This window comes from Suncus etruscus, chromosome 3, assembly GCF_024139225.1.
Source record: "Suncus etruscus isolate mSunEtr1 chromosome 3, mSunEtr1.pri.cur, whole genome shotgun sequence".
In the NCBI taxonomy this organism is placed as follows: domain Eukaryota; kingdom Metazoa; phylum Chordata; class Mammalia; order Eulipotyphla; family Soricidae; genus Suncus; species Suncus etruscus.
Window position 1 is genome coordinate 77,765,895 of NC_064850.1, and position 25,932 is coordinate 77,791,826.

General features: G+C 39.0%; 1 protein-coding gene across 1 annotated transcript in view; it reads left to right on the top strand.

Annotated features, from left to right (window-relative positions):
• The window catches only part of PRUNE2 (prune homolog 2 with BCH domain), a 313,372-nt gene that overhangs the window by 241,896 nt on the left and 45,544 nt on the right, over window positions 1-25,932 (top strand). Inside the window, exon 10 of the mRNA XM_049769754.1 lies at window positions 25,651-25,730. Coding sequence (XP_049625711.1) covers window positions 25,651-25,730 — 80 coding nt within the window. The remainder of the gene's footprint in view (window positions 1-25,650; window positions 25,731-25,932) is intronic.

The window sequence follows — 25,932 nt, forward strand, 5'->3', positions numbered from 1 at the left end:
GGAAGATTCTGTGCCTGGCATCCTTAGTATATCTGAGTAGACAAAGAATTTGTCACAGTCTCTTGGATTAAATGGCAGGAACTGTGGATGGTGATAGATTGATGAGTGAGAGCCTTGTAGAAAAGACCAAGAGGACCATTTCCTGTGATCTCCAAAATCATTTGAGTGTTCCTGCTAGTTCTTTGCTTCTTATTCTGATACCATTCTAATTCTCTATATTGTTATTGAATTCTTTAACTGCTAGTATATGATAAGCTAAAAATCTTGGAATCTATTTTGGTTCACTTCGTTGGTTTACAATCAAGAAAAGGAGCCACTGAGAGAATCATTGTTTGGCTCACAAACAGACCAGAGATATGGAAAATGGCTCAAAAGGTGGACCATGAGGCCCTAAATTCAATCCCCACAACCACATGGCCCACCCCAGCATCTCTGGATGTGACTACTGGTGCCTGAGAACTCAGTGATAACAGGACCAAATGAAGTCACATCACCCATTTGTGCTTCTAACCATCAGGCCTTGGCATTTCTGGAGACCTTGATGCCTCCAAAACATGAGTTCAAGGTAACTGGTGGGAACAAGACCAGGCCTTATGTTCTTCTTCTGGTGCTGTTTCCTTTTACCTAAGATTCTTGGAGAAGTACAGAGGATAAGAAATATGTTTAAATGTTTTGAATTTTTTTTTTTTTTTTTTTTTTTTTTTTTTTGGTTTTTTGGGTCACACCCGGCGGTGCTCAGGGGTTACTCCTGGCTGTCTGCTCAGAAATAGCTCCTGGCAGGCTCAGGGGACCATATGGGACACCGGGATTCGAACCAACCACCTTTGGTCCTGGATCGGCTGCTTGCAAGGCAAACACCGCTGTGCTATCTCTCCGGGCCCTGTTTTGAATTTTTAAAAGATGAAAAAACTAAAACTTTTGACTATCACTCTCCTATACTTTCCTAATTTCCAGCCTTTCCTAATTTATTTACAAATTTGAGGAAAATGAAAGTCAACTGGGAATTTAAGCTATTATTATGAATATGAGGGTATCTGTAAGGATTACATGTGCAACAAAGATTATTAAGGCACAGTTTTTTGTGTTACATTAGTGAGCAGTAAGAGGTAAAAGTCAGTGGTTTGCAAAGTGTGCATTAAAATCACCGTAGTGATATAATCCAGACCTCTAGTCCTCACATGGAAGAGATCAGCTTTCTCCCTAGTAGAATAGAAAAAAAATATCCTGGATGAATTAGTTTTGTCAGAGGAGGAGCATTTCAGGAGATGGGACTATAAATTGAAATACAGAGCAGAGATAATATACTTGGAAAGAAAATTTCATTTTGTCTGAAAGAGCACTTGGAGCCATAAAGCCAGATTGATCTAAATGCTAGAGAACTCAAGATGAAGCAAAGAGGTTTTGTTAAATATCTTGTAGAGGGAAGAGAAACTATTTCTCTTCTGGGTTCTTCTCAGATTGCTTGAACAGCTAAATATCTTAGACAATAAAAAGAACAAATTGAATTACATAAGGATGGAGAATCTATCTGGGTGAAAATCCTAAAGTAAATTGGGGTAAAATTAGGGTTTTTCTCTGGGGCTAAGGTATGGAGAGAGTGCTTGAAGCTTCTAGGAGGGAGAAAACTGATTCACATGAGGAGAGAATGATTCCTCACAAAGACCAAATGTTCTGTAATTAATGTTTTTCCTGCCACATAGTTTTCTGAAGCCAGAGATTATCACTGATAAAAATATATAATTTTGCATAATCCCCACTCTAGTGAATATATTGATATATGAAAGGAGTAATAAAGTTTCTCCTGAACCCTGTAAGACACAGATTGACCTCAGAGTCAGAATAATCCTCATGCCTCAGGGAGGTTTCTCTGATCATCTTGGAGAGACATAGCTAAGCACCCTGGAATGTTCTCAAGTATTGAAGGTGTTGGCCAGGGACAGCCAGTGTCTGTTGTTTTGAGCAGGATATTGTCATTTAACATTATATCGGTGTTCTGGGAGCAATCCTCTACCAGGGAAGACACTACCGCTGCTCTCACATCTCAAAAGAGACTTTCCTTAACACCCAGAAGACTTAACAACAACGACAAGGATGACGACCTGCTTTTAGGACAGGGCTCTCTGCATTGCTTCTAATTTCAAGGTGAAGCTAGAGGACACTCCACAACATCCTGATGATGATGTAGGATATGCACAGATTCCAGGACCTTTAACTACAGAAAAACTAACACCAACAACAGTAACTGTGTGAAAAATAAGTGTATTGGCACTACAGACAATGAGTTGGCTTGGACAACCTAGTATGCCTGGAGTCTAGAGTTGGTCTTACGCCAGAAAACTTCCGGGATAAGGTCTCCTTGTATTTAGGCCAAGGCTTTTCCTTTCCATTCCCCCCATATTTTGCTGGGCCTATGCAAACAACAATTGCCACTCTAGTACCATTTTAGCTGTGCTCCTTTGACTCTAATCCTTAAAAAACCACTTAAACTATTGAGGTTAACTTAAACTAATATGCATGTGCATGAAACTGTTAAAAAATACTATGCATTCAATGTTAAAGGAGTTACATAAATTTTGTGGCTTTAGAATGCTTTGTGTACTGCTAAGAAATGTTATAATGTACTACAATCTGGGGACTTCCGGGACAAAGTAATTGTGCATGAGTTTTGTTTTATTTTTCTTAATGCTCTTTGGCTAAAAGTTCAAAATTAAAGTGTCAGCAAGGGGATTTCTTCTGAGAATTCTGTTTATGGGTAATTGTCTTCCCACTGTAACTTTGCCTTGTCCTCTTTCTTTAAATTTTTTTATCTCATAATAAAAAATAAAATATTATATAAAAATCCCAATATATTGGTGTTGATAAAGGAGAGGACAAAGGTAAAAATGGGAGTTCATAGGCAGCCTAAAAAATAATGGAAGGGGCCGGCGAGGTGGCACTAGAGGTAAGGTGTCTGCCTTGCAAGGGCTAGCCAAGGAACGGACCACGGTTTGATCTCCCAGCGTCCCATATGGTCCCTCCAAGCTAGGTACGATTTCTGAGCGCTTAGCCAGGAGTAATCCCTGAGCATCGAATGGGTGTGGCCCAAAAAACAAAAACAAAAACAAAAAATAATGAAAGTTGGAAGAATGTTTAGATTGGACAGTAGAAGGGCAACATGCTAACTATAGGCACAGAAAGATGCTATAGTACTGAAAAATGGACAAAGAGTCTAATTGGGAGATGTTTGTTGAATTGGCATTGCCTGTGGTTGGTTATCTTTTAGTTCCTTTCGATTGTGATGTGATGTACCCATATAAGTGTCTAAAATAGGGCTCAATTATGAGCTGCCACATGATCCAGCAATACCACTCCTAGGGATATACCTGTGGACCACAAAATCACAGTACAATAATGCCCTCTGCACTCCTATGTTTATAGCAACTCTATAATAGTCAAAATCTGGAAATAACTCAGATGCCCAACAACAGATGAGTGGCTAAAGAAAGTGATACATCTACACAATGGAATACTACACAGCTGTTAGAAAAAAATGAAGTCATGAAATTTGCCTATAAATGGATGGACATGGAGACTATTATACTGAGTTAAATAAGTCAGAGGGATAAGAGAGGCACAGAATAGTTTCACTTATCTATGGTATATAAGAAAATATAAAAGAGAGTATGGTAATAATACCTAGTAAAATAGAAATGAGGGCAGGAAAGACCAAGTGATATGAAGCTTACCACAGAGTATGAGCGCAGTAAGAGAAATAACTACACCAACAACTACCATGACAGTGATTGTGAGAGAGAAAAATAGACTGCCTGTCTCAAAGACAGGCAGGGGTGGAGGAGGAAGGAAATAGAGAACAATTGGTGGCTGGAAAGTTTCACTGATTTAGAATGGTGTACATTCGATGACTGAAATTTAAGTATGAACTTTTTTGTAACCATGGTGCTTAAATAATGAAATTATTATTAAAAATAATAAAATAAAAAATAGGGGATGGAGACATAATACAGTAGGTAGAATATTTATCTTGCACACAGCCAACCTGAGTTCAATCTCTAGCATTCCGTATGGTCCAAGCTCACCAGGAGTGGTGATTCCTAAGTGCAGAACCAAGAGCAATCCCTGGGCATTGCCATGTATGACCCCCAAACAAAAGAAAATAATGTGGCTAAAACATAGGTAAGGTGAAGAAAATATGATACTCTATCTGAAAATGAGAAAGTTACCTTAGGCAATAGCACTGGCAGGAAGCTAAGTCCACATCCATTGAATCAGTAGTAGCTCCTAATTAAAAGGTTGGGATACCAGTTTTCTCCCAGCACAATTGCATCCTCACTTATTAAGAATTTAGTTACTAACATGAATTTGTTCCTGCAAAGAGAGAAGTTGATAGAGGTTTCTTCCTTCAGACTCCTTCTTCCCTTCTGGGCAAAGTAATTATGCAGAAAGAGGAATAAAACGATCCTAGTTTGCAGAAAGGCAGCAGACTAAATGCTATTTCTGACAAATTCCAAGAAGACTCTTAACTCATAGTATAGAATGGAAAGAGTATTTGGGCATGGGGGTTTGAGATGAAGTAGGGAGAAAGGAAACAGGTGAGTTCATATGTAGTATAAACTTCCTTCCCAGCCTAAACTCAAGATCCAACCTAAATACCATTTTTTGTTTAGTGAATTCCAGGTTTACACACAGTGTGTATGGAATTGGAGGAATTACTCATCTCTGAAATTCCATCATTTCCTTTCTTATGCATTTTGTTTATGTTTGTGTAATATATTCTCATCTTATTCTTTTGCTTTAAAATTCTGATGATAGGATATGTCTATTTCTTTTATAAAATACTCTCTATATCATAGTTAATATTTTATTATGTGTGATGCTAACATGTTTGCTAAAATATTTGTTGAACATCTACTCAAAAGAAAAATCTAGGAAACAGAAGGTACCAAAGAAACTACATCTGTCTAAATTTGAGAAATGGGTTTGGTATGGCTAGGTAAGCAATTGAAAATCTTAGATATAATTTTTCATACAAATATCTTTAAATATCTCTTTTAATCCAAAAATTTAGAATAGGACACATGCTTTCTGTGACATGCTTTTAGTGTTGTCTAAATCCAGTGTGAAAGCCTCATTCAAAAAACTTTCATTGCCCATAAAGCAAAATGACAAAGCAATGAAAATGCTACCATTGAACAAGTGCATTTTTCTATGTCTAACTTCTGGAAATACACAGTAGAGGTTGATGAAAACAGAACTTCTGGAAATAGCTTTTCCTAAAATAAAACCGAAGTGAAACTAACATGGTGTGATCTCAAGAGAACAACTGTAAAGTAGGTAGGGTTGTGGGGGCAAGTAAGATGAGAGAGGCAAACTGGAAATGATTGAGAAGGTCAGTATTGAAAGAAAGCTTATCTTTCTCAGTCCTCTGTTATTTACCATAGGGACTCAGTAACTAGAAAATGTAGGAGCTATACCAGACAGACTTTTGATATCCCATGTACTATTATAATGCTGTGAATAACACTTAATTCAAAGAATAAGTACATTTCTCCCTAAGTTGCAGTCTATACTTATATAGTGAAGACATGCCAATGTTAAAGAAAGAGTTAAATGAGACAATAACTCTACAAAGTTAGTGTGGCTCTATGATTGCTAAATATAACCCTCAGGAGAGTATGAATTTAATCAAGTCTCATAAATTGGCTTGTAGAATGTGATTATACTCTGCAGTGGGGCACATGTAAGTAAAGGTGATAACTTGTTTCTTAATATGCTGCTTAGGAATGAGATCACCCACAATTTTGTCTTTCTTTTTTTGACTAATTTTGCTCAACATCATTTTTCTTAGTTTTTTCCACATTGCAGCAAAAGGCAAATGTATTCAACTGTTATTGCTTTAAGTATTGGTGCTGCAACAGCTTTTTTTGTTCTTTTTTTAATAATTTCTTAATTTAAGCACCATCGTTATAAAAATATTCATAGTTGGGTTTCAGTAATCAAATGAACACCACCCTTCACCAGAGTCACTTTCCCACCACCAATGTTCTCCATTTCCCTCCTCCTCCATCCATTCAACCTTTTATGATCTGACAGCCAGTGAACCCATCTAGTTTCATATGTTTTATTTTGGCCCTGCTTTTTCTTTTCTTTTCTTTTCTTTTTTTAATATATTTTTTATTTAGGTAACATGATTATAGTTGGGTTACAGTCATAACCAGAACACCACCCTTCACCAGTCATAACCAGAACACCCCCTTCCCATCCCCTGCCTGTATTCGAGACAGGCATTCTACTACAGTTATTTGTTTTTAAGTTCAGTAAGTTGTATTTTTTTCCTTAAAGGATAAAAGTAAAAAATATATATAGTAAAGGTGTGATAATGGCAATCACTGTTGTTTGCATAGGTCCAGAAAACTGGGGGAAATGGGAAAAAAATTCTTGACCTGATTACAAAAAGGCCTCACCCCAGAAGTTTATTGGCATAAGACAGACTCTGGGTTCCAGGCATATCAGCCCATCCAACTCGAGTCATTCTCAAGGTCCCGGTGAAACTTTTTCACACTTTAGCTGTTGTTGGTATCAGATTCTTATATTTAAAGACTCTGGATTCTGTGCATTTCTTTCATCAATGTCAGGTTGATGTGGAGCATCCTCTAGTTTCAGCATACCATTAAATGCGGAGCGTTCTGCCCTGCATGCAGACTGTTGCTGAGTCGTCTGGGTGTTGGGAGCACTCTTTGGAGTAAGTCAATGCCAAAGCAATAGTAGGTCTTCCCTGGTAGAAGCTTGGATCCTGGTAATGCTAAAGACAGTTGTGGTTGTTTCCATAGATGGTATCCATTGTTCAGGTGTGTGTGGGCGAAGCCCGTTCTTCTGAGGCCTGAGCCAAATCATTATGCCAGTGTTCAGGGAAAAAGGCCTAATTACATTACCAAATTTGTGTTCCCATTTCTATTAGATAAGAACTTGTTTGCATATGTATTATTTTCCCATTTTAATGTGCCTATGCAAAAGAGAAGCAATGCCACAAGATATTGTTGGTGCATCTGGGGGCCAATGAATAAAGTCCAACATTCCCCGTAACTTGGTACAAACATGAAATCTATACAGAGATACTCTTCTACCCGTATTGCTTATAAAACAGATCTCAAAGGGGGGAAAATCAAACAATCCAGTGGGCAAAATTGTCACTATATGAGGATATTCGAAAAGAGTTATAGATGTAAGGGAATACATCTGAGATATACAAAGGAGATACACGTGACCCTTTTATGTTTTAGAAATAGTCAAGAGGGAGGAGGGTGTTTCCGAGACACCACTTTGGTCTATGATTGGACAAGTGCATGGAGCCATGTCCTCCCCTTGTTGCCTGCTGAAGCTTCCAACTCCCCGAGAGGCTTTTGCTTCCTAATTGCTGGAAGTTGAGAGTTCAGCAGTCTCCTCCCAGCCCTTTGCAGGAACAAGGAAGCCTGGGGTCTCTTTTAAATTGCACCTCACTGGAACCCACTTGCTGGGACCCTGAGCAGGTGTCCAGGAATAACCCTGGGACGGGGAGGAAGAAGAGAGAAGGCTGTGGGGCGCAGCCGAGGCTGCATCTTCACCTTATCTTGGCCAAAAAGCCTACAGCATGGAACCTTGCCATGATGCGTTGCCTGCTGAAGCTTCAGACTCCACCCAAAAATTACTGTGAAAGATATGTAATCTACCTTGGCCAAAACAAAAATTATTAGTACAGAAAATGGTTAAATGTGGGTAACAAGAGATGGGAGTGAGAGAGTAAAGGAATAAAAGGAGTGCCTGGATGGCGTTCAGATAATGACAAGCAGATGAAACACAATGATATCCATATATTTCTTATAATGTTCCACGTGGGGGCACCAGCCCTTGCGTGATTTCGCAATGGACAGGTTTAATAAGAAAACTTCCCTGATAAGTCCTAATGCCAGAACCTATTGTGACCCATGTCCCGCACCCCTTTCGAGGCCTGGTTAAAGCATGGCGGAGGGCTGCCAAACATCATGCTGGCAGGACCTCCCGGCTTGGCTCCCAGGAAGGAAAGAGATCCTTCCCGAGCCAGAAGGCCGGGAGTTCAGAGCCCCCACCCCTAGACCCTCCCTTTGGAGGTGGGAAGGAAATGGGGAAAGCCTAGTAAAACCAATAAACTCCTCCAAGGGACCCACCTCGCTGACTTGTCCAGCCATGTGGCCAGGCAAAGCCCTGGAGTACCGGAGGAAGGCGGTAGGGGGGTGCTGGGGTGACTCATGTTCCGCACCCCCTTCATAGGCCTGGTTAAAGCAGCCGTTGGCATGGCAGAGGGCTGCCAAATGCCATGCTGGCAGGACCTCCCGGCTTGGCTCCCAGGAAGGAAAGAGAGACTTCTTGAGCCAGAATTGGCCCTGCTTTTTCACTTGGGGAACAGAAACTAAAAATGCTGCCTTACAGGAAGGCAGAGAAATAATGTTTATATCAGAAGTATTAAGATTTTAGAAATCAGAGAGATACTATATTGCGTCTAGGAATTGGGTTTTTTTAATTAATAAAAGAAATAAATGAAATTGGGAAAATTAAAAAAGCAATACAATTTCAAAATAAACCAATAAAAAGTCCAATTTGAAATATGAAAAACATGTAGCAGTAGATCTAACAAAACTTTGGGGGAAAGAGAAATGATAAAAGGAATAAACAGTATAGAAAGAAGCTATGAAAAGACAAGTGTACAATGTCTGATTCAGCCTCCCTGGAAAGCAGTATGGAGACCTCTCAGGAAAATAAGAATGGAACTTTCTATAGCCCAGTGACATATTTATGGGCATCTACCCCAAGACAAAAACATTAAAGCAAAAGAATATGTGCATATCTATGTTCATTGCACTTAGTACAATAGCCAGCATATATAGAAGCCTAGATGTCTAACTATGGACAAATGGATCCAGAAATGGATTTTTTAATACATGGAATACTATGTAGAAGTAAGATAAAGTGAAATTATGACATTTTTCACTGATGGGACAAGAAAGTATTATGTTGAGTGAAATCAGTCACAGAGGCCAGTCATAGAGGGGAGGGGTACTCTGGTGGTAGATGGCATTGGAGAACTGTATGCTTGAAACTAATTAGCAGTATTATAAATCCTGGCACCTCAATAGAAGTGGGAGAGTAGGAAAAGTTGAGTGAGCAAGTGCAGACTGCCAAGCAAGAGTAGAACTAGAGGTATTTAAAACATCCAACTCAAAAAGATGAATACCAACTGTCGTAAGAAGCAAATCGTGTCTACTATATATATTTTTAATAGCTCTGCTGTTTGTACATATCAAACATTGAGAAAATACTTGTGAGGGCCTACAGGAGATAGTTCAAAGGGCTAAGCACCTGGAATCCCATCCAGGTACTACTGCATGGCCTTCTGAGCACATCTGTATAGAAGATGTTAACAGGACTGGGTTAGGCACAGGGAAAAAATTGAGAAAATAAAAATAAAGTACTTAGTACTTGTGAGGACAAATGGGAAGGGAATGTAGGTGGCCAAGGAAAACACTGTCAGGATGCATAGTGAAAGCTGGCCTCCTCCACATCTCAGTGATGCACTTTGTTTCTTCCTACTTTGCTGTGGAAAACGAGAGTCCTAATATTACCACAGTGAAATGCAAAGCATAATATTACTAGTGGTAAGTCTTCGGAAATTACCACTTGCTATGCACTTAACTTTTTCTAATGTTAACTTGACTCTGCCCCAGTGAATATTATTAGAGCATCTTATATAATCTTCTTATATTTAAATGACCTTTTATGCCTTTGAACAGTTGCCACTACTTGTGTTTTAAAAAGTGAGACCACATAGCAAAGTAAATGAATAAATGATCAAAAATCCTTTTCTCTCTATGTCTATTTCAGTTCAATAACCACTATTATATTGTAATTCTGTTCTAGATATCATTTATATTTAAAAGTATATATAAATAGACATAACTTTATATAATCAATTTAAACTTACCACCTTAGAATTTGATTTATTACATATAGCTTAGAAGCCTTATATGTGAGTACATTCAGAAATGTTGCATTAATATACCAGAATAAGAGGTTGAAGAGATAGTGCAGTCAGTAGGCACTTGCTTTTCATGCAGTTGACCTGAATTTGATCCTCAGCACCTTGTATTGTCTCCCAAGCCCACTAAGAATGATCTTTTCATGAAGAATTAGGTAGGAGTGGATGCTGAACTCAGTTGAGTGTGGTCCAAAAAATAAACAAAAACACATGAATATATATCAAAATGAATATATTCCTTTTTTTCTTGATGTTCTTTTTTCTCTTTTTCTTTATTTAAACATCTTGATTACAAACATGATTATGATTAGGCTTCAGTCATGTAAAGAACACCCCCCTTCACCAGTGCAACATTCCCACCACCAATGTCCCAAATCTCCCTCCATCCCACCCCACCTCCACCTGTACTCTAGACAGGCTTTCCAGTTCCCTCATTCATTCACATGATTATGGTAGTTCTCTGTGTAGTTATTTCTATAACTGCACTTACCACTCTTTGTGGTGAGCTTCATGAAGTGAGCTGGAAGTTCCAGCCCTCCTCTCATTGTCTCTAAGGATTGTTGCAAAAATGACTTTATTTTTCTTAAAACCCATAGATGAGTGAGACTATTTTGCATTTCTCTCTCTCCCTCTGACTTATTTCACTCAGCATGATAGACTCCATACACATCCATGTATAGGAAAATTTCATCTCTCCTGATGGCTGCATAATATTCCATTGTATATATGTACCACAGTTTCTTTAGCCATTCATCTATTGAAGGGCATCTTGGTTGTTTCCAGAGCCTGGCTATTGTGAATAGTGCTGCAATAAATATAGGTGTGAAAAAGGGGTTTTTGTGTTGTATTCTGTGTTCCTAGGGTATATCCCTAGGAGTGGAATAGCTGGGTCGAATGGGAGCTCAATTTCCAGATTTTGGAGGAATCTCCATATCGCTTTGCATAGAGGTTGGACTAGACTGCATTCCCACCAGCAGTGGATAAGAGTTCCTTTCTCTCCACATCCCCGCCAGCACTGATTGTTCTCATTCTTTGTGATGTGTGCCAATTCTTGTAGTGTGAGATGGTATCTCATCGTTGTTTTGATTTGCATCTCCCTGATGATCAGTGATGAGGAGCAATTTTTCATGTGCTTTTTGGCCATTTGTATTTCTTTTTTATCAAAGTGTCTGTTCATTTCTTCTCCCCATTTTTTCATGGGATTAGATTGTTTTTCTTGTAAAGTTCTGTCAGTGCCCTGTATATTTTGGATATTAGCCCCTTATCTGATGGATATTGGGTAAATAGTTTCTCCCACATGGTGGGTGGCTCTTGTATCCTGGGCACTATTTCTTTTGAGGTGCAGAAGCTTCTCAGCTTAATGTATTCTCATCTGTTGATTTCTGTTTTCACTTGTCTGGAAAGTGCAGTTTCCTCCTTGAAGATGCCTTTAGTCTCAATGTCATGGAGTGTTTTACCGACGTGTTGTTCTATATACCTTATGGTATTCTCTCTGATATCAAGGTCTTTAATCCATTTGGATTTTACCTTCGTACATGATGTTATCTGGGGGGTCTATGTTTGCTTTTTTGCAAGTGGCTAACCAGTTCTGCCAGCACCACTTGTTGAAGAGGTTTTCCCTGCTCCACTTAGGATTTCTTGCTTCTTTGTCAAAGATTAGAATATATCCTATATCAAATCATTCCCTCTCTGATGGACATTTGGACATATCTATTTTTTAATTAAAAATCATTAAGTGGGAGCCAGAGTGATAGTACAGGGGTTAAGATGTTTGCCTTACACACAACAAATCCAGGTTTGATCCCTGACCCTACTTATGACAGTTTGAACCCTGGCAGAATGATCCCTGAGCATAGAATCAGGATTAAGCCCTCATTACTGCTAGGTGTGGCTCCCAAAAAACAATAACAACAACAACAATAACAAAAGAACTAAAATAATTTGGTAAATTCTTTTTAGTCAAAGAGAGCAAAGCTGAGTGTGAAATGATCCAAAGTCATCTTTATCCCAGAGATGGCAGGAAGCTTTCTACTGGGTAGAATGATATCCCCAACTACTCTTAAAAAATGACTTAAGTTGTTCAATATGATACAATGGGAGGAGAGTGGAATATTGTGGTTATTGCCTGGGGAGATTGGGGGCAAGTCCCTTTCTACTCTTATGACCAGAGCCTTGGGGAGTCCCATAGAGACCACCCACAGGGTAACCAAGCTGCTTAGGGATCTACACTATCTGGTGTGAGTCACTAACAGGCACGTTAAGCAAAGGGTGGTCATGAGATGGCTGGAAGTGTCACTGAATAGGGCAGGGTAGGATGGGAGTTGTGGTTGTGCAGTGACCTTTGGGGCAGACATGGACTTGAACTATTTCATTGTATACCAGTGGGTATTGACTGAATAGTATCTTCCAAATTTATATATTGATGTCATAACACCTAGTTGGAGCCAGAGTCTTTAGAGGTTATTAAGCAGACTACTTACTATGAATAGAATCATAGTCAGAAATTATATTCTTTTGATATCAAAAAAAGGTGTTGAGGAAGGTCTAAAGTGGGAGAACCCTGGTGTTTTGTTTAGCAGTTTCACTTTAGAAAGTATTGAGAATTGAATTTAGTATAAAAATAGTTTATTTGGGAAAAATTCATAGGAAAAGAAAACTAGCATGTTCAAAGGTGGGGGTCTCAAACTCATGGCCTGCGGGCCGTTTGAGGCCCTCCGTACATTTTGTGGCCCGCGGCTGGTCTTCAAATATCGTAGTATTCGAGATTCTTCGCTTACCGAATAATCGCAATACAAATCGCATTAGTAAGAAAAAAAATCGCATTAAACATTCACATACCCTGAGCAGTTCCGTTCGGCATATACAAATGTTTAATGCGAATTTTTGCGATTTTTTTTCTTACTAATGTGATTTTTTATTGCGAATATTCGGTAAGTGAAATCCCTTATGCAGCCCTGCCTTACCCCGACTTTGCCTCCTGCGGCCCCCAGGTAAATTGAGTTTGAGACCCCTGTTCTAAGGGGAGATAATGAGCAATTTGTTAAAAAAAAGAATTTTTTTTTACTTTTTAAATTTAACAAATTTTAAATTTAAATACAGAAAGAGAAAAGTCAAAAAGATAGTATAGGAATTTAGGCACTTTCTTTGCTTGTGACTTGCCCTGGTTCAACCCCCAGCATCATGCATGGTCTTTTGAGCAACCCCAGGCTGTGACCCCAGGGCACAGCCAGGAGTAAGCCCTGAACAAGTTGGGTGTGGCCCTACAACTAAAAAAAAAAAAAAGTGAGAGCAAGATGGAGTGGGGGAGAAGAAGAGAAAATGAGGGGGATAGCAAACTTGTTCTAAGAAATGTCCAGTTAGAACTAGAAGAGGTCTGAATAGGAATGGAGCTTATGCCTAGGTACAGAGCGCTTGGCATGGCGTCTCATGGAGCATTGCATCTGTTAAAAAGATGATCTGGTTCTTGGTCTTGGATTTTAAGCTTTTTGTCAGTGAAATTTAAAAAAATACACCCAGCAGTTTTCTTATTTGTTGCCAGCAAATGTCATGCTCTGGAACCACACATGCTCTGCTGGACTGCACATGGAACCATTGCATAGTGTGTTCCTCACTTAAGATAATGGGGCCAGAGAGGTGGTGCTAGAAGTAAGGTGTCTGCCTTGCAAGCGCTAGCCAAGGAAGGACTGCAGTTCGATCCCCGGCATCCCATATGGTCCCCCAAGCCAGGGGCAATTTCTGAGCACTTAACCAGGAGTAACTCCTGAGCATCAAATGGGTGTGGCCCCAAACAAACAAACAAAAAAGATAATGGAGAACTTAAGTCATTGGCATGTACTACTGGTGGTGCACACTTAAATGTGGTTTAATTAACACAGTGCTGGCACCAGTATTTCAACAGCTTGCTTAGCACCCTCCTCGCCTATGAGGAAATATTATATCATGAGCATACACAAGGTAAAGATCTTGTGAGAGCCAGGAGAAGAGAACAGAGGTCCACTCACAAGCTAAGGTAGAGAGAAACCTTAGGGGGGGGGGGGGCTAATGCAGCAGACATTATAGTCTCCAGAATTTCTTGAAAATTGATTTCTGTATTTAAGATATGCAGTCTGAAAAATGTTGCCATGACAGATTTAGCAAAAATTAACAAAGCACTCGAGGTGAAAAGACAGAGTGAAGCTGTAGAGTTGAAACATATCTCCTGGGTAAGACAAGTAGACTTGGACACTCCAACTTACACCAAGACAGAGGAAGTAAATAGAGAAAAGCAAATCCCCTCCCAAAGTCTGGGCTGAGAAGAGTCATGAAAAAACCATCCTGTCTCTCTCCAGTGTCACCCCACCCTGTGTCTCTAGTCCTTTGGTGCTAAAAGTCTGGAATGAGGAGATATGGAAGGGCCCTTCCTGGCCCACTTTCTATGAAGATTTTCACAAAAGTGGCTCAAATAACCAAAAGTTCAAAATAAAATATAATGGGGAGGAGAGAGTCAACAATACAGAGCTGAGAGAGCAGTGATTGGAGAAAATTGTCACTGTTTCATGTGTTTATTAGCATCAATTTTTTTCTCAATAAAAATAAGTTAGTGGATTTTTTTGTTGCTTGCTTTTGTTTTATGACCACACTCAACAATGCTCACACCTGCTCCTGGTCCTGAACTCAAGAATCATTCATGACAGGGTTTAGGGACCTATTTAAGGACCCAGAGATTGAACCCAAGTCAGCATATGCAAGGCAAACAACTTCCCAACTGAAGCATAAATTGGGGGGTATGGGATTGGAAGCAATCACCGACACAGGAAATAACCCACACATGATTAAGTAGATAAAACAGGTTTAGGAGCTTCCATACACAAGCCTTCTGTTCCGAGTACTAGTATCAGCAAGCAGAAAATTTAGTGTTGAAAAACCTAAATGGTAAAACGTTTCTCCCTGAGACCCACAGGCTTTATTGGAAACCAAAGACCACAGCCAGGAGAGGAGAACAGATGGTCTTAAGCACAAATCTAAAAGGTGCTTCAATCCAAAGGTGCTTTCATCCAATGAGTGACAAGTACCAATAAAAGGAATTATCCTGAATAGAGTGAAGACTGGTTATTCCAAAACCAACTATACTCTCTGGTTCTAGAGGTTTATACTTCTAAGAAAAAAATCTTTTCTTACATATATCCATCACCTATCTCTAAGCATCTGCACTTTATATTCATAGAGGTGAAATGTTAGTCAAAGTTAATTTGCTTTTAAATTTTGATAAGTGCAGCCTAAAACTAAAGCTTAGTTTTGCTCACACCATCATGTTTAAGTAAAATATTAAAGCCCTAGAAATGGGAAAAGATTAGACATAGATAGACATAGAGGTTGAGATAGATGTTAGAAAAAAGTATATGTTTGTGTATAAATAGGTGTATAGGTAGATATATATGTACCTCCAGCTATAATCATTAAAATTTGAACCAAGGCTCTTTGGACTAGAACATAACTAGCAAACTAAGTCTCTTAGGTCAGATCTAGTTGACCTGTTTTTGTAGCTGAGGTTTCATTGGAATACAGCCATCATGCATATTCACTCATAAGCTGGATGGGCACAGCTTCATGACTCATGCTCCGAAGCCAGGCCCTTTTCCTTAGGGGAGTGAGAAAAACTGAAAGGCTTTAAATAGTTGGACAGGATCACAAAGATTGAAAAGGATATTTGAGGATATTGGAGGGTGGAATTTGAAGCAAAAAGGTCAATGCTGTGCAAATTCAAAATGAGTTTGAATTACTGCATTAGCAGTGAGAAGGAAGAGAGGTTGGAGTCAATCACAGGATTGTCTAGAGGGAGTGAAAGGCAATGGCAGAAAGAAAAGAACAGGAAGAAATACCACTTGTGGATGTGGGTGGAAGCACTCATTGATGTAAAGGAGGTATTAACTGGCAAATGCATCACAGCACAGCCAGAACAACCCTGGTCTCTCAGTCTCTGCATGCCAGGATCTTTTTTTTTTTAAATATTACTTTATTCTTCAAAATTACAAACATGTTTGTAGTTGGGCCTCGGTCATAAAAATAATAGCCCTATTCACCTATGCAACATTTCCACCACCAATGACCCCCATTTCTCTCTTTCCATCTCCTTTTTTCCTCACACCCTGCCTGTATTTGAGAAAGGTATTGTACTTCTCTCACTCATTGCCATTGTTATGATAGTTTTTAGTGTAGTTATTTCTCTAACTGCATTCACCACCTCTTATAGTAAGCTTCATATCATGAGCCTGTCCTTACAGCCTTCATCTCTATTTTCTCTGAGGATTATTATAATGATGCCTTTTTATATTTCTTAAAACCCCTAAATGAGTGAGACTATTCTGTGTATATCTCACTCCCTCTGACTTATTTCACTCAGTTTAATAGTTTCCATGCCCATCCATGTATTCTAAAATTTCATGACTTAATCTCTTCTGAGAGCTGCATAGTATTCCTTTGTATATATGTACCACAGTTTCTTTAGCCACTAATCTATCGTCAGGCATCTAGATTATTTCCAGATTCTGGCTATTGTAAATAGCATGAATATAGGTATGAAGAAGGCATTTTTGTATTTTATTTTTGTGTTCCTAGGGTATATTTCTAGGAGTGGTATAGCTGGGTCATATGGGAGCCCAATCTCCATATTTGAGGAATCTTCATATTGTTTTCCATAAAGGCTGGACTAGACAGCATTCTCACCAGCAGTGAATGAGAGTTTCATTTTCTTTTTTTTTTTTTTTTTTTTTTTTGGTTTTTGGGTCACACCTGGCAGTGCTCAGGGGTTATTCCTGGCTCCAGGCTCAGAAATTGCTCCTGGCAGGCACAGGGGACCATATGGGGCGCCGGGATTCGAACCGATGACCTCCTGCATGAAAGGCAAACGCCTTACCTCCATGCTATCTCTCCGGCCCCGAGAGTTTCATTTTCTTCACATCCCACCAACACTGATTGTTCTTATTCTTTGTGATCTCTGTGGAGTGAGATGGTACCTCATTGCTGTTTTCATTTGCATCTCTCTGATGACTAGTGATGTGGAGCATTTTGTCATGTGTCTTTTGGCCATTTGTAGTTCTTCTTTGAGGAAGTGTCTGTTCATTTCTTCTCCCCAATTTTTTATGGGGTTAGATTTTTTTTCTTGTTAAGTTCTGTCAGTACCTCACATATATTAGATATTAGCCTCTTATCTGATGAATATTGGGTGAATCATTTCTCCCATTCTGTGGGTGGCCGTTGTATCTTAGTCACTATTTCCTTTGAGGTGCAGAAGCTTCTCAGCTTAATATAGTCCCATCTGTTTATCTCTGTTTCCACTTGTTTGGAGAGTGCTGTTTCCTCCTTGAAGATGCCTTTAGTCTCAATGCCATGGAGTATTTTACCTACTTGTTGTTCTATATATCTTATGGATTCGGGTTTGATATCAAGATATTTTAATCCATTTGGATTTGACCTTTGTGCATGGTGTTAGATGAGGGCTGATTTTGCTTTTTGTATGTGGCTAACCAGTTGTCCCAGCACCACTTGAAGAGGCTTTCCTTGCTCCATTTCGCATTTCTTGCCCCTTTATTAAAGATTAATTGATTGTAGGTCTTGGGAACATTCTTTGAATACTCAAGTCTATGCCATTGATCTGAGGATCTATCTTTATTCTAATACCATGCTTTTTTAATGACTTTGTAATACAATTTAAAGTTGGGGAAGGTGATGCCTCCCATGTTCTTTTTTCTAAAGGTTGCTCTAGCTATTCCTGGATGTTTAGTGTTCCAAATGAATTTCATGAGTGTTTGATCCATTTCTTTGAAGAATGTCTTGGGTATTCTTAGAGGAATTGCTTTAAATCTGTACAATGCTTTGAGGATTATTGCCACTTTAATGATGTTAATCCTCCCAATCCATGAACAGTTTATGTGTCTCCATTTTCTGTGCCCTTTTTTATTTCTTGAAGCAGTGTTTTATAGTTTTCTTTGTACAGCTCCTTCGCCTCTTTAGTTCTGTTGACTCCAAGGTATTTAAGTTTGTGTGCTACTAATGTGAATGGGATTGTTTTTTAAATGTCCATTTCTTCTCTATCATTATCTTGGTTCCTTTTGGTGGCCAAGAACCACCCTAACCATAACAGCTTGTACACGACTGCAGCGGTAGCTGTCCCCACCCATGAAGGTTGGAGTCTGATTGATTCCTGCCTTTGCTCAGCTCCACGCCAGGAACTTGAGAGTGGATCAGTCAGGGAAGTTACTATCACATCAGCCAGGACTTGCTTTGTGAAAGAGCTGCAGATCAGAGAATCTGCTTTGAGGTGATTTACACATGAAGCTGTTTTCTGAGGGCTTGGCCCCTTTCTGAGTGTTGACAGAATATTACCTCAGGGCTCTCTGGAGAGCTGCGGGAATGTCCTTGCACTATGGCAGCACATTCCTTCCAGAAATAGTGACACAGGAAGGACAGCCACTGAACCATTTGGGCTTCTGAGAAGCTACACTAGTGGAAGTGCTACCTATGGTTAGTCCACATTTAAGAGGGAAAGAATGAAGACTAACCCTTTGACAGGAAAAAGAGCCTACCTTTGTCCAAGTCCTATTGGCATTTGAACAAATCTATATAGAACTGGTATATATATTTGATGTAGAGGTATCTCTGTTCATTGTGTACAGGCTGTTGAGTTGCAGATTAGTATTTCAAGTAATGAATTTTTTTAACCATTTTTTTATTGTGACTGAAGTTCATTACACAGAATTATTTATGGTACAAAGTGACAATGAATGAAGGGCATTCCCACCACCAATGTTGTCCTCCCTCCACTCCTGTTCCCAGCATGTCTCCCACATATCCCTCCTTTACCCCCCAGAATCCTAGTGCAACTGGTCTCCACCTTACAGCTTGTTATAGGTTGGGTATCTATTCTGTTTGGTGTTCCAGTCTGGTCATTTTTTATTTACACTACATGTTCATATGACTGGTCCTGGTATCATTCTTTCCCTCCTCAATTTATGAGGGTGAATGATTCAAGTTATGCTATTTTGTTGGAGATAAAAAGGTTAAGGAAAAGAGAAGAAAAAATTTGGTATCAACTACTAAAAAGGAAAAAAAGTCACTGAATAATATCCACAAAAGTGAAAAAGAAAGAAAAAAGTGGAAGAAAAAAGAGAAGGAAAATAATATCAAACAACAACAACAACAACAACAAAAATAAAACAAAACTAAATCAGAAAAAGTGCTGGAGTGGCAGGGTTTGGTGTTACCCCACCTTTTTTTTTTCCTAATTGACATTTGAAGTAAGTATTGCTTTCTCCAATTTGACATGATGCCATTTAATTTAATCTTTTAAACTCCAAATTCATAGATAAGATACTGTGTTTTTAAAGCTATATGAAAAGAAAATAGTATATATGCCACAAGCAAAGGGTAGTACCTCCTATTTACTACCAGTTTTTAAAGTATATTCTAAAAAGCAAATGGTTTAAATGACACTTTGACTTTCTTTCTATTCCTGCTCAGTGTTTATCAAAACTTCATGTCATAAGATTACCTGTGAATAGTTATATTCACAGAGTCATGTATACTAACGTTCAGGGAACAAAGTCAATAAATGATTTCAAGGTGCTTTTGACTACCCAGGACTTTTGTTAGCAATCTATTTCTCAAACGTGACACTGAATATTGCATTGATCTGTGTTTTTCTTCCTGAGAACCTGAGAGCAGATGACTGAGTTCTGGGGAAGGTGATATCTGGATAAGTGTCAATGCTTATCTGTCTTTGTTTGCTGCCTTCTCCTTACCCCATTACTCACTTCAATTCTCTCTTACTCTAATTCTTTCTCTAACTCCAATTCTCTCTGTCTGTCTGTCTGTCTGTCTGTCTCTGTCTCTGTCTCTCTCTGTCTCTCTCTGTCTCTCTGTCTCTGTCTCTCTCTGTCTCTCTCTGTCTCTCTGTCTCTGTCTCTGTCTCTCTCTCTCTCTCTCTCTCTCTCTCTCTCTCTCTCTCTCTCTCTCTCTCTCTCTCTCTCTCTCTCTCTCTCTCTCTCACCTCAAGGAACCACCAGACACCAGAGTTTTTCTTCCAGGGTCAGTCAGGTTCAGTAACTGTTACCAAGAACCTCATTAAACAGCTCAAACCCAATTCTATTGTGGTCCCAAGCCCAAGCCCATAGCTTTTCATTGGCACCAAGTGTGAAATCCTGGTAATCTTTCCTTCTGTGTGAGTATTTTGATAGGTGACCAAAGGCTCCCAAGTCCCAGGAAATCTTAAAGTTGTAGCCCACAAGGACCTTTATGTGACCCTCATACAAACCATTAATTTATGCATTTTACAAAGTAATCATAGTACCTCATGCAAGATCTTATTGTTTCTTTCTATTTTTTCCAGTTTCTCACTTAAAAAATATTTATTTTTAATAAATAAATAATAAATATATTATTTATCAGTGTCTCATTTAACTAGAAGGAAGCCAGGAAGATCTTTAGAAACTCAGACATAATGAAAATTACTCTTTGGGCATTACTTTTCTTAAAATATGTCAGCATAGCCAGTCTTTATTTTTCTAAATTGCAGTAAAGATCTTGAATTCAATACTATGTTTGTAGGAAACAATCTTAGAAGAATGTTAACTAATATTAGAAGGATCTTAACTATTGACTACTATTGGGTATACAAGCTTTTCAAGAAATATCACCATCCAGAAATTGCATGGTGTGTGTGTGTGTGTGTGTGTGTGTGTGTGTGTGCATGTGAAATCTTGGTTCACTATTAATAGCCTATTAAAATTCGTCTAACATCAGGCAAGACTAATCTTTCAGTAATTACACATGATCAAAAGGCTGAGAAATAATTCTTTCAGCAATTAAATGCCTCCCGATTCAGAAATGCTGGAGAGATTTTTTTTTGTACCTGGTCTAAAAGTAAGATAATGTGTTTGCTGTGCCCCAGAATTTTGCTTTGTGGTCCTCTCTGTGCTATAAGAACTACCAAGCTACTGTATACTAGCTTCTTTACTAAAGATTATTAGAAATATAGTTCTTTAAATTATCCAGCTCTATTTTTCAAGTTAAAAGATTTTGTTTATACCACTATTCCATATTTGCTGGTCTTCAAGTCCTTGGAAGGGTCATAGGTTTAGTAAAAATAATTTTTTTTGGGTTATTTATTTTGTTTAGGGCCACACTCATAGGTGCCCAGGGGTGTGAACTTCATGCTCTGCACTCAGGAATCACTCCTAGTTGGTTGTTAGGCCCAAATTGAGACATTTGGTGGCAAACTATTAGTGTCTCAAATTCTTTTTTTTTTTTTTTTTTTTTTTGGTTTTTGGGCCACACCCGTTTGACGCTCAGGGGTTACTCCTGGCTATGCGCTCAGAAATCGCCCCTGGCTTGGGGGGACCATATGGGACGCCGGGGGATCGAACCGCGGTCCTTCCTTGGCTAGCGCTTGCAAGGCAGACACCTTACCTCCAGCGCCACCTACCCGGCCCCTCAAATTCTTAACAAATAAAAACTTCCAACCCAAATTCCAAGCAAACTGTACTTTCGAAGGGCAAATAATAGGCTTGTTTTATCCTCTTTTTATTAAATGATAATTCTTTCAGATCATTACTTTTCTTCAATGCCCAAGTCTATGTCTCTCTTCCACAATAAACTTGTTTGTTACATGGGTCTATGGTCCAAGTTCACCAGAAAACATGTCTGTGGTCTTAGCAGTTTCTAGAATAACTTCATTCTGGCATCTTAAGGTTTCACTTGAGTTATTTTGACTTTATAAAATGTTCCAATTATTTGTTGGGTTTGCTATCTTGTACAGAAAATTTTTGTATTTATAATAATTCATGGAATTAGACTTACCAGACACTTTCTCTCACGATCTTTTTCTCATTCTCCTCCTCCTCCTCCTCCTCCCAACCCATGTTTACATCAAAAAGATACAGTCCCAGAGTGATACTACCATATAAAGCAAAGAAATAAAGTTCCTGACAGATACTACCAAACTAACTTTTAGTAGTAATTCCAGTAACATTGCTTTGTTTTTATTATATTTAATTCACAATGATTCTTTAGGTCAGTGATTTTAAGTTGCTACAAACACTAGGTTTATAGGTTTCCTTCACTAGAATAAATTATCTTAAATAGAAATATTGAGAATACTGGCAAGCATTAGATGACAATGGAAAAGCTGGCAGAGAGATTTCATTACTCTTCACATGGACATCCAAGAGACTTTCTTCTGGAACTTTCAGCCCTGGTTTAAACACTTCTTACTGCTTCATGAATTCCTGTGTGAGCACCTGTCCAGGCTTCACCCAGTCTTCTCTGCAGGGCTCTGATTTTAGTTCATGTGCTGCTGAACTTGGGCTGAAAATTTGTATAGTATGAGTCAGACATTCTTCTTGAAATGAACAATAAATGATAATGGTGACAAAGAACCCTAATATCTCTGGGAAAAATGAAATTTCTTTTTGGATGTTATCGACACAAGTGTGGGTCTGGGCCACTTCCTCTGGCACCCAGGCACCACCCCTCACAGCACCTGATTCTGGAAACTAGGGCACCCTATTATTTGTTCCTGAGTCTTCTGTCCTACAGGGACACTTACCATTTCCACTGCCATCCCATTTGCCAGAGAAATTCACATGACCCCCACCACCACCAACAACAACTTTTGGGAGAGGAGGAAAATGCAACTTGACTCTGTGCCCCAAAAGACTAAGAGCAAGGAGAAACCTTGCTGCAGACAATTCTGCATCTATCCTGTAGATGGAGACATGGTTCAGGGCATCTATTGGGGCTCAGCGGTGGGGGAGGTGGGCTTAACTTTACAGTTCCCTCTGCCTCCAGAGTTGAAGCCCTGGATTTGACCTCAAAGTGAGATGCACTGGGGGGTGAGGATGGGGAGGTCATAAAAGGAGCTGTGGAGAGAGGGGCAAGTCCTCACTGATCTTACTCTTCAAAGAATATATTCCGACTAACTAATATGGATCCATGACAGACCCTTAATCTTGGATCACAATACTGCGTACAGGTGATGATGACAATGACTAAACTAGAGGTTACACAGGAACCGTGGTTAAATGTCCCAGGCTCTTTGGTGGTGGTGGTGGTTGGGGCAGAGGTGCAGTTACTTTGTATACTGCTTTGCCACTAATGTAGCCATCTTAACCAAACTGCAATGAGATTTTTAAAAGTAAAATCCAGTAGTAGAGCCATATAGTACAGTGGTTAGTGCACTTACTTTGCACATGACCAACCTGTGTTCAAAACCCATCATTACATATGGTCTCCAAAGCACTACTAGGAGTGGTCCATGCACAACCAGAAAAAGTAATACAAGTATTGCTGGTTGTGGCTCAAATCAAACAAACAAACAAACAAACAAACAAAAATCCATACAAAAATTTTTAAGAAGAAAAAAACTTCTTTAGCTTCTTTGGTAATCCCTTGCATGCAGAAACCCACAAATGAAATGGCAACCACAGATGGATGGAGAGGAAATAGTATATTCACAGTGTTCAATTGTGGCCTGGCCTCTGCTTCTGAAATGTTCATGATCCTCATTGGCCAACTCTGATAGAATTGTTTGTTCTGACACATTTAGGTGGCAGAGGAAAGCCTCTGGACTGTTCTGCTTTCTTTTTCCCACCCCAAGGTCCTTTGCAATGTCCCTGGGCTTCTGTAATGCCCATGGGTATATGATTTTTTCCCCTAATCATAGCCTTTCACTCTTTCTTCCTCTTAGCTCCACCTCTGGCTTCCAGCACCTTCTAGACATGATTCTGCTCTGTGCTGAGGAGTAGAGACAAAGGCTCAATTTACTAATAACAATGCATTACAGTCACTCATAGGCTCAATGGCTATGTATAATCTGCTCAGTACAGAAGTTTTTCCTTACAAGGCTAGTACCCTATAATTGTATTAGGAAGGATATCCAGTTACTAGGTAAATAAAATAAGCCAGTTACTGTGATTATGTTTTTCCCAACCTTAGTTGGCACTTAAATTCTAGTCCTGTATTATGTTTATAAGAAAAGGAATATAATACCATAGTTTTAGTCACTACTTTATAACTTACAAGGAACTTTTCTCCATATTTTGTATTCTATTCATTCTTTACAGTCACTGACAACTCCACTTAAAACCACAGAGGTGATCAGATAGTTGTCTCGGAATTGTTCATCTTGTTAATACCAACTGTGAACCATAACCCAGAATGATTTGTATCTAGGATGTTAGTTTATGTTGTTGCTCATAGCTTTGAAAAATTAGCAAAACATATAGACATTTACAACTGATACTAGATAGTTTGGGGACCACTTCCAGTGGTAGTTAGATCTTAATCCTGTCTCTGTATTTATGGCTCATTCCTGGCAGTGCTTGGGGAACAATTTAGACTGCGAGGATCAAACCCTGGCCAACCATTTGCAAGGAAAGAACCTTAGACCCCTGACTAATTCTTTGGCTTTAATCTACTATTTATCTACTATTTTTATTTATGTACTATTACTATCTACTATTATTATTTATCTTTTACAATCCTTATATTTATCTTGGAGCTCTAGCCAATATCTGTGTGCTCTCTCAGGCAGGTATTTCTGTGATATCTTTTGTGTTTGGTTTTAGTCTGAACCATAAATAGGAGATAGAAAAATTGTGTGTGTGTGTGTGTGTGTGTGTGTGTGTGTGTGTGTGTGTGTGTGTGTGTGTGTGTGTGTGTGTAGGGAAATTATTTTGAGTCCAGTAGTTTCATCCCACATGGACTGCTTGTATATTGATTTCTATTCAGTGTTTTAGACATAAAAGTAAATGAAGCAGTGCTGGGAAATAGAGCAGTGGTAAGGGCCTATGCTCATCACACACTCAGTTCAGGTTTAAATCCTGACACACATGGGTGCAGCCCTAGAGATCCCTGCCAAGGTGTCCCAGATTATCCATGGCACCACAGGATTCAAGCAATATTATTCTATTCCCTGCATTTACCTTATAAGATATTATTATGAGATAATTATGCCTTGCCAGAAGTCTATTTGCCTATATCCATTCACAAAAGCTCTTTCAATATTTAAATAAAAAATAATATTAATTGGTATCTTCTCCAGAATAATAGGCATGTTTTAAATTCATTGTTGAATCATTTTAACATCATCGCCTGTTGGTCTGTTTCTGTTCTAAATGAAAGAAGTGAGATCAGCTTTGTTCTCTTGATGCAAATCTGTATAAGCCATATCTGTATAAGGCCTTTATGTAGAGGCCTCTCTCAAAACTCAGATCTGTCTTTACTCCAACCATAAACTGCCTCTTTTGCAAATGTAATTGAATGTTCCCTTAACTATGTTTTATTCATTTCTTGCCTTGTCCTGTTTCTGAACTTTTCAATACATCTTTACTTCCATGAGCTGGTAGCAAAAATGACTTGCTGTTCAAAGTGAGGTGAGGCTGCAGCCTGATTCTCAAATCAGTGACAGTATCAGAACATATTGTCAGTCATTACACTCAGGTGTACTGACACATGAGTTAGTACATAGACTCGGGTTGTGCTACATGAGTGAGAAATGTTATCTGGACTCTGACTTTCCTTTGTGGAGAATATGGCATGCCCCAGTGTTTCACTCTAGCTTTTTTCTCTTTTAGATTATTGTCAGAGGATGAAGGTATGGATAACCCCTTTGAGGAGGGGATGCTGAGTCCAAATGCTGTGGACCTGCGACCTGGTGAGTGCCATATTTATTCCTTTCCTGGGGACTAGCTGGCATCTAAAGATAGTCATTATTCAGTGAGAGAACCACTTTCTCTGCAATGTGAGATTTCAGAGAGAAAAGTGAAGAGAGAGAGAGAGAAAAGTGTGAGGAAAATGTTAGGCTCAATTTGGTTAAAATGAGCAGTGAATTGAATATTGATTTCACTCCTGAGGCC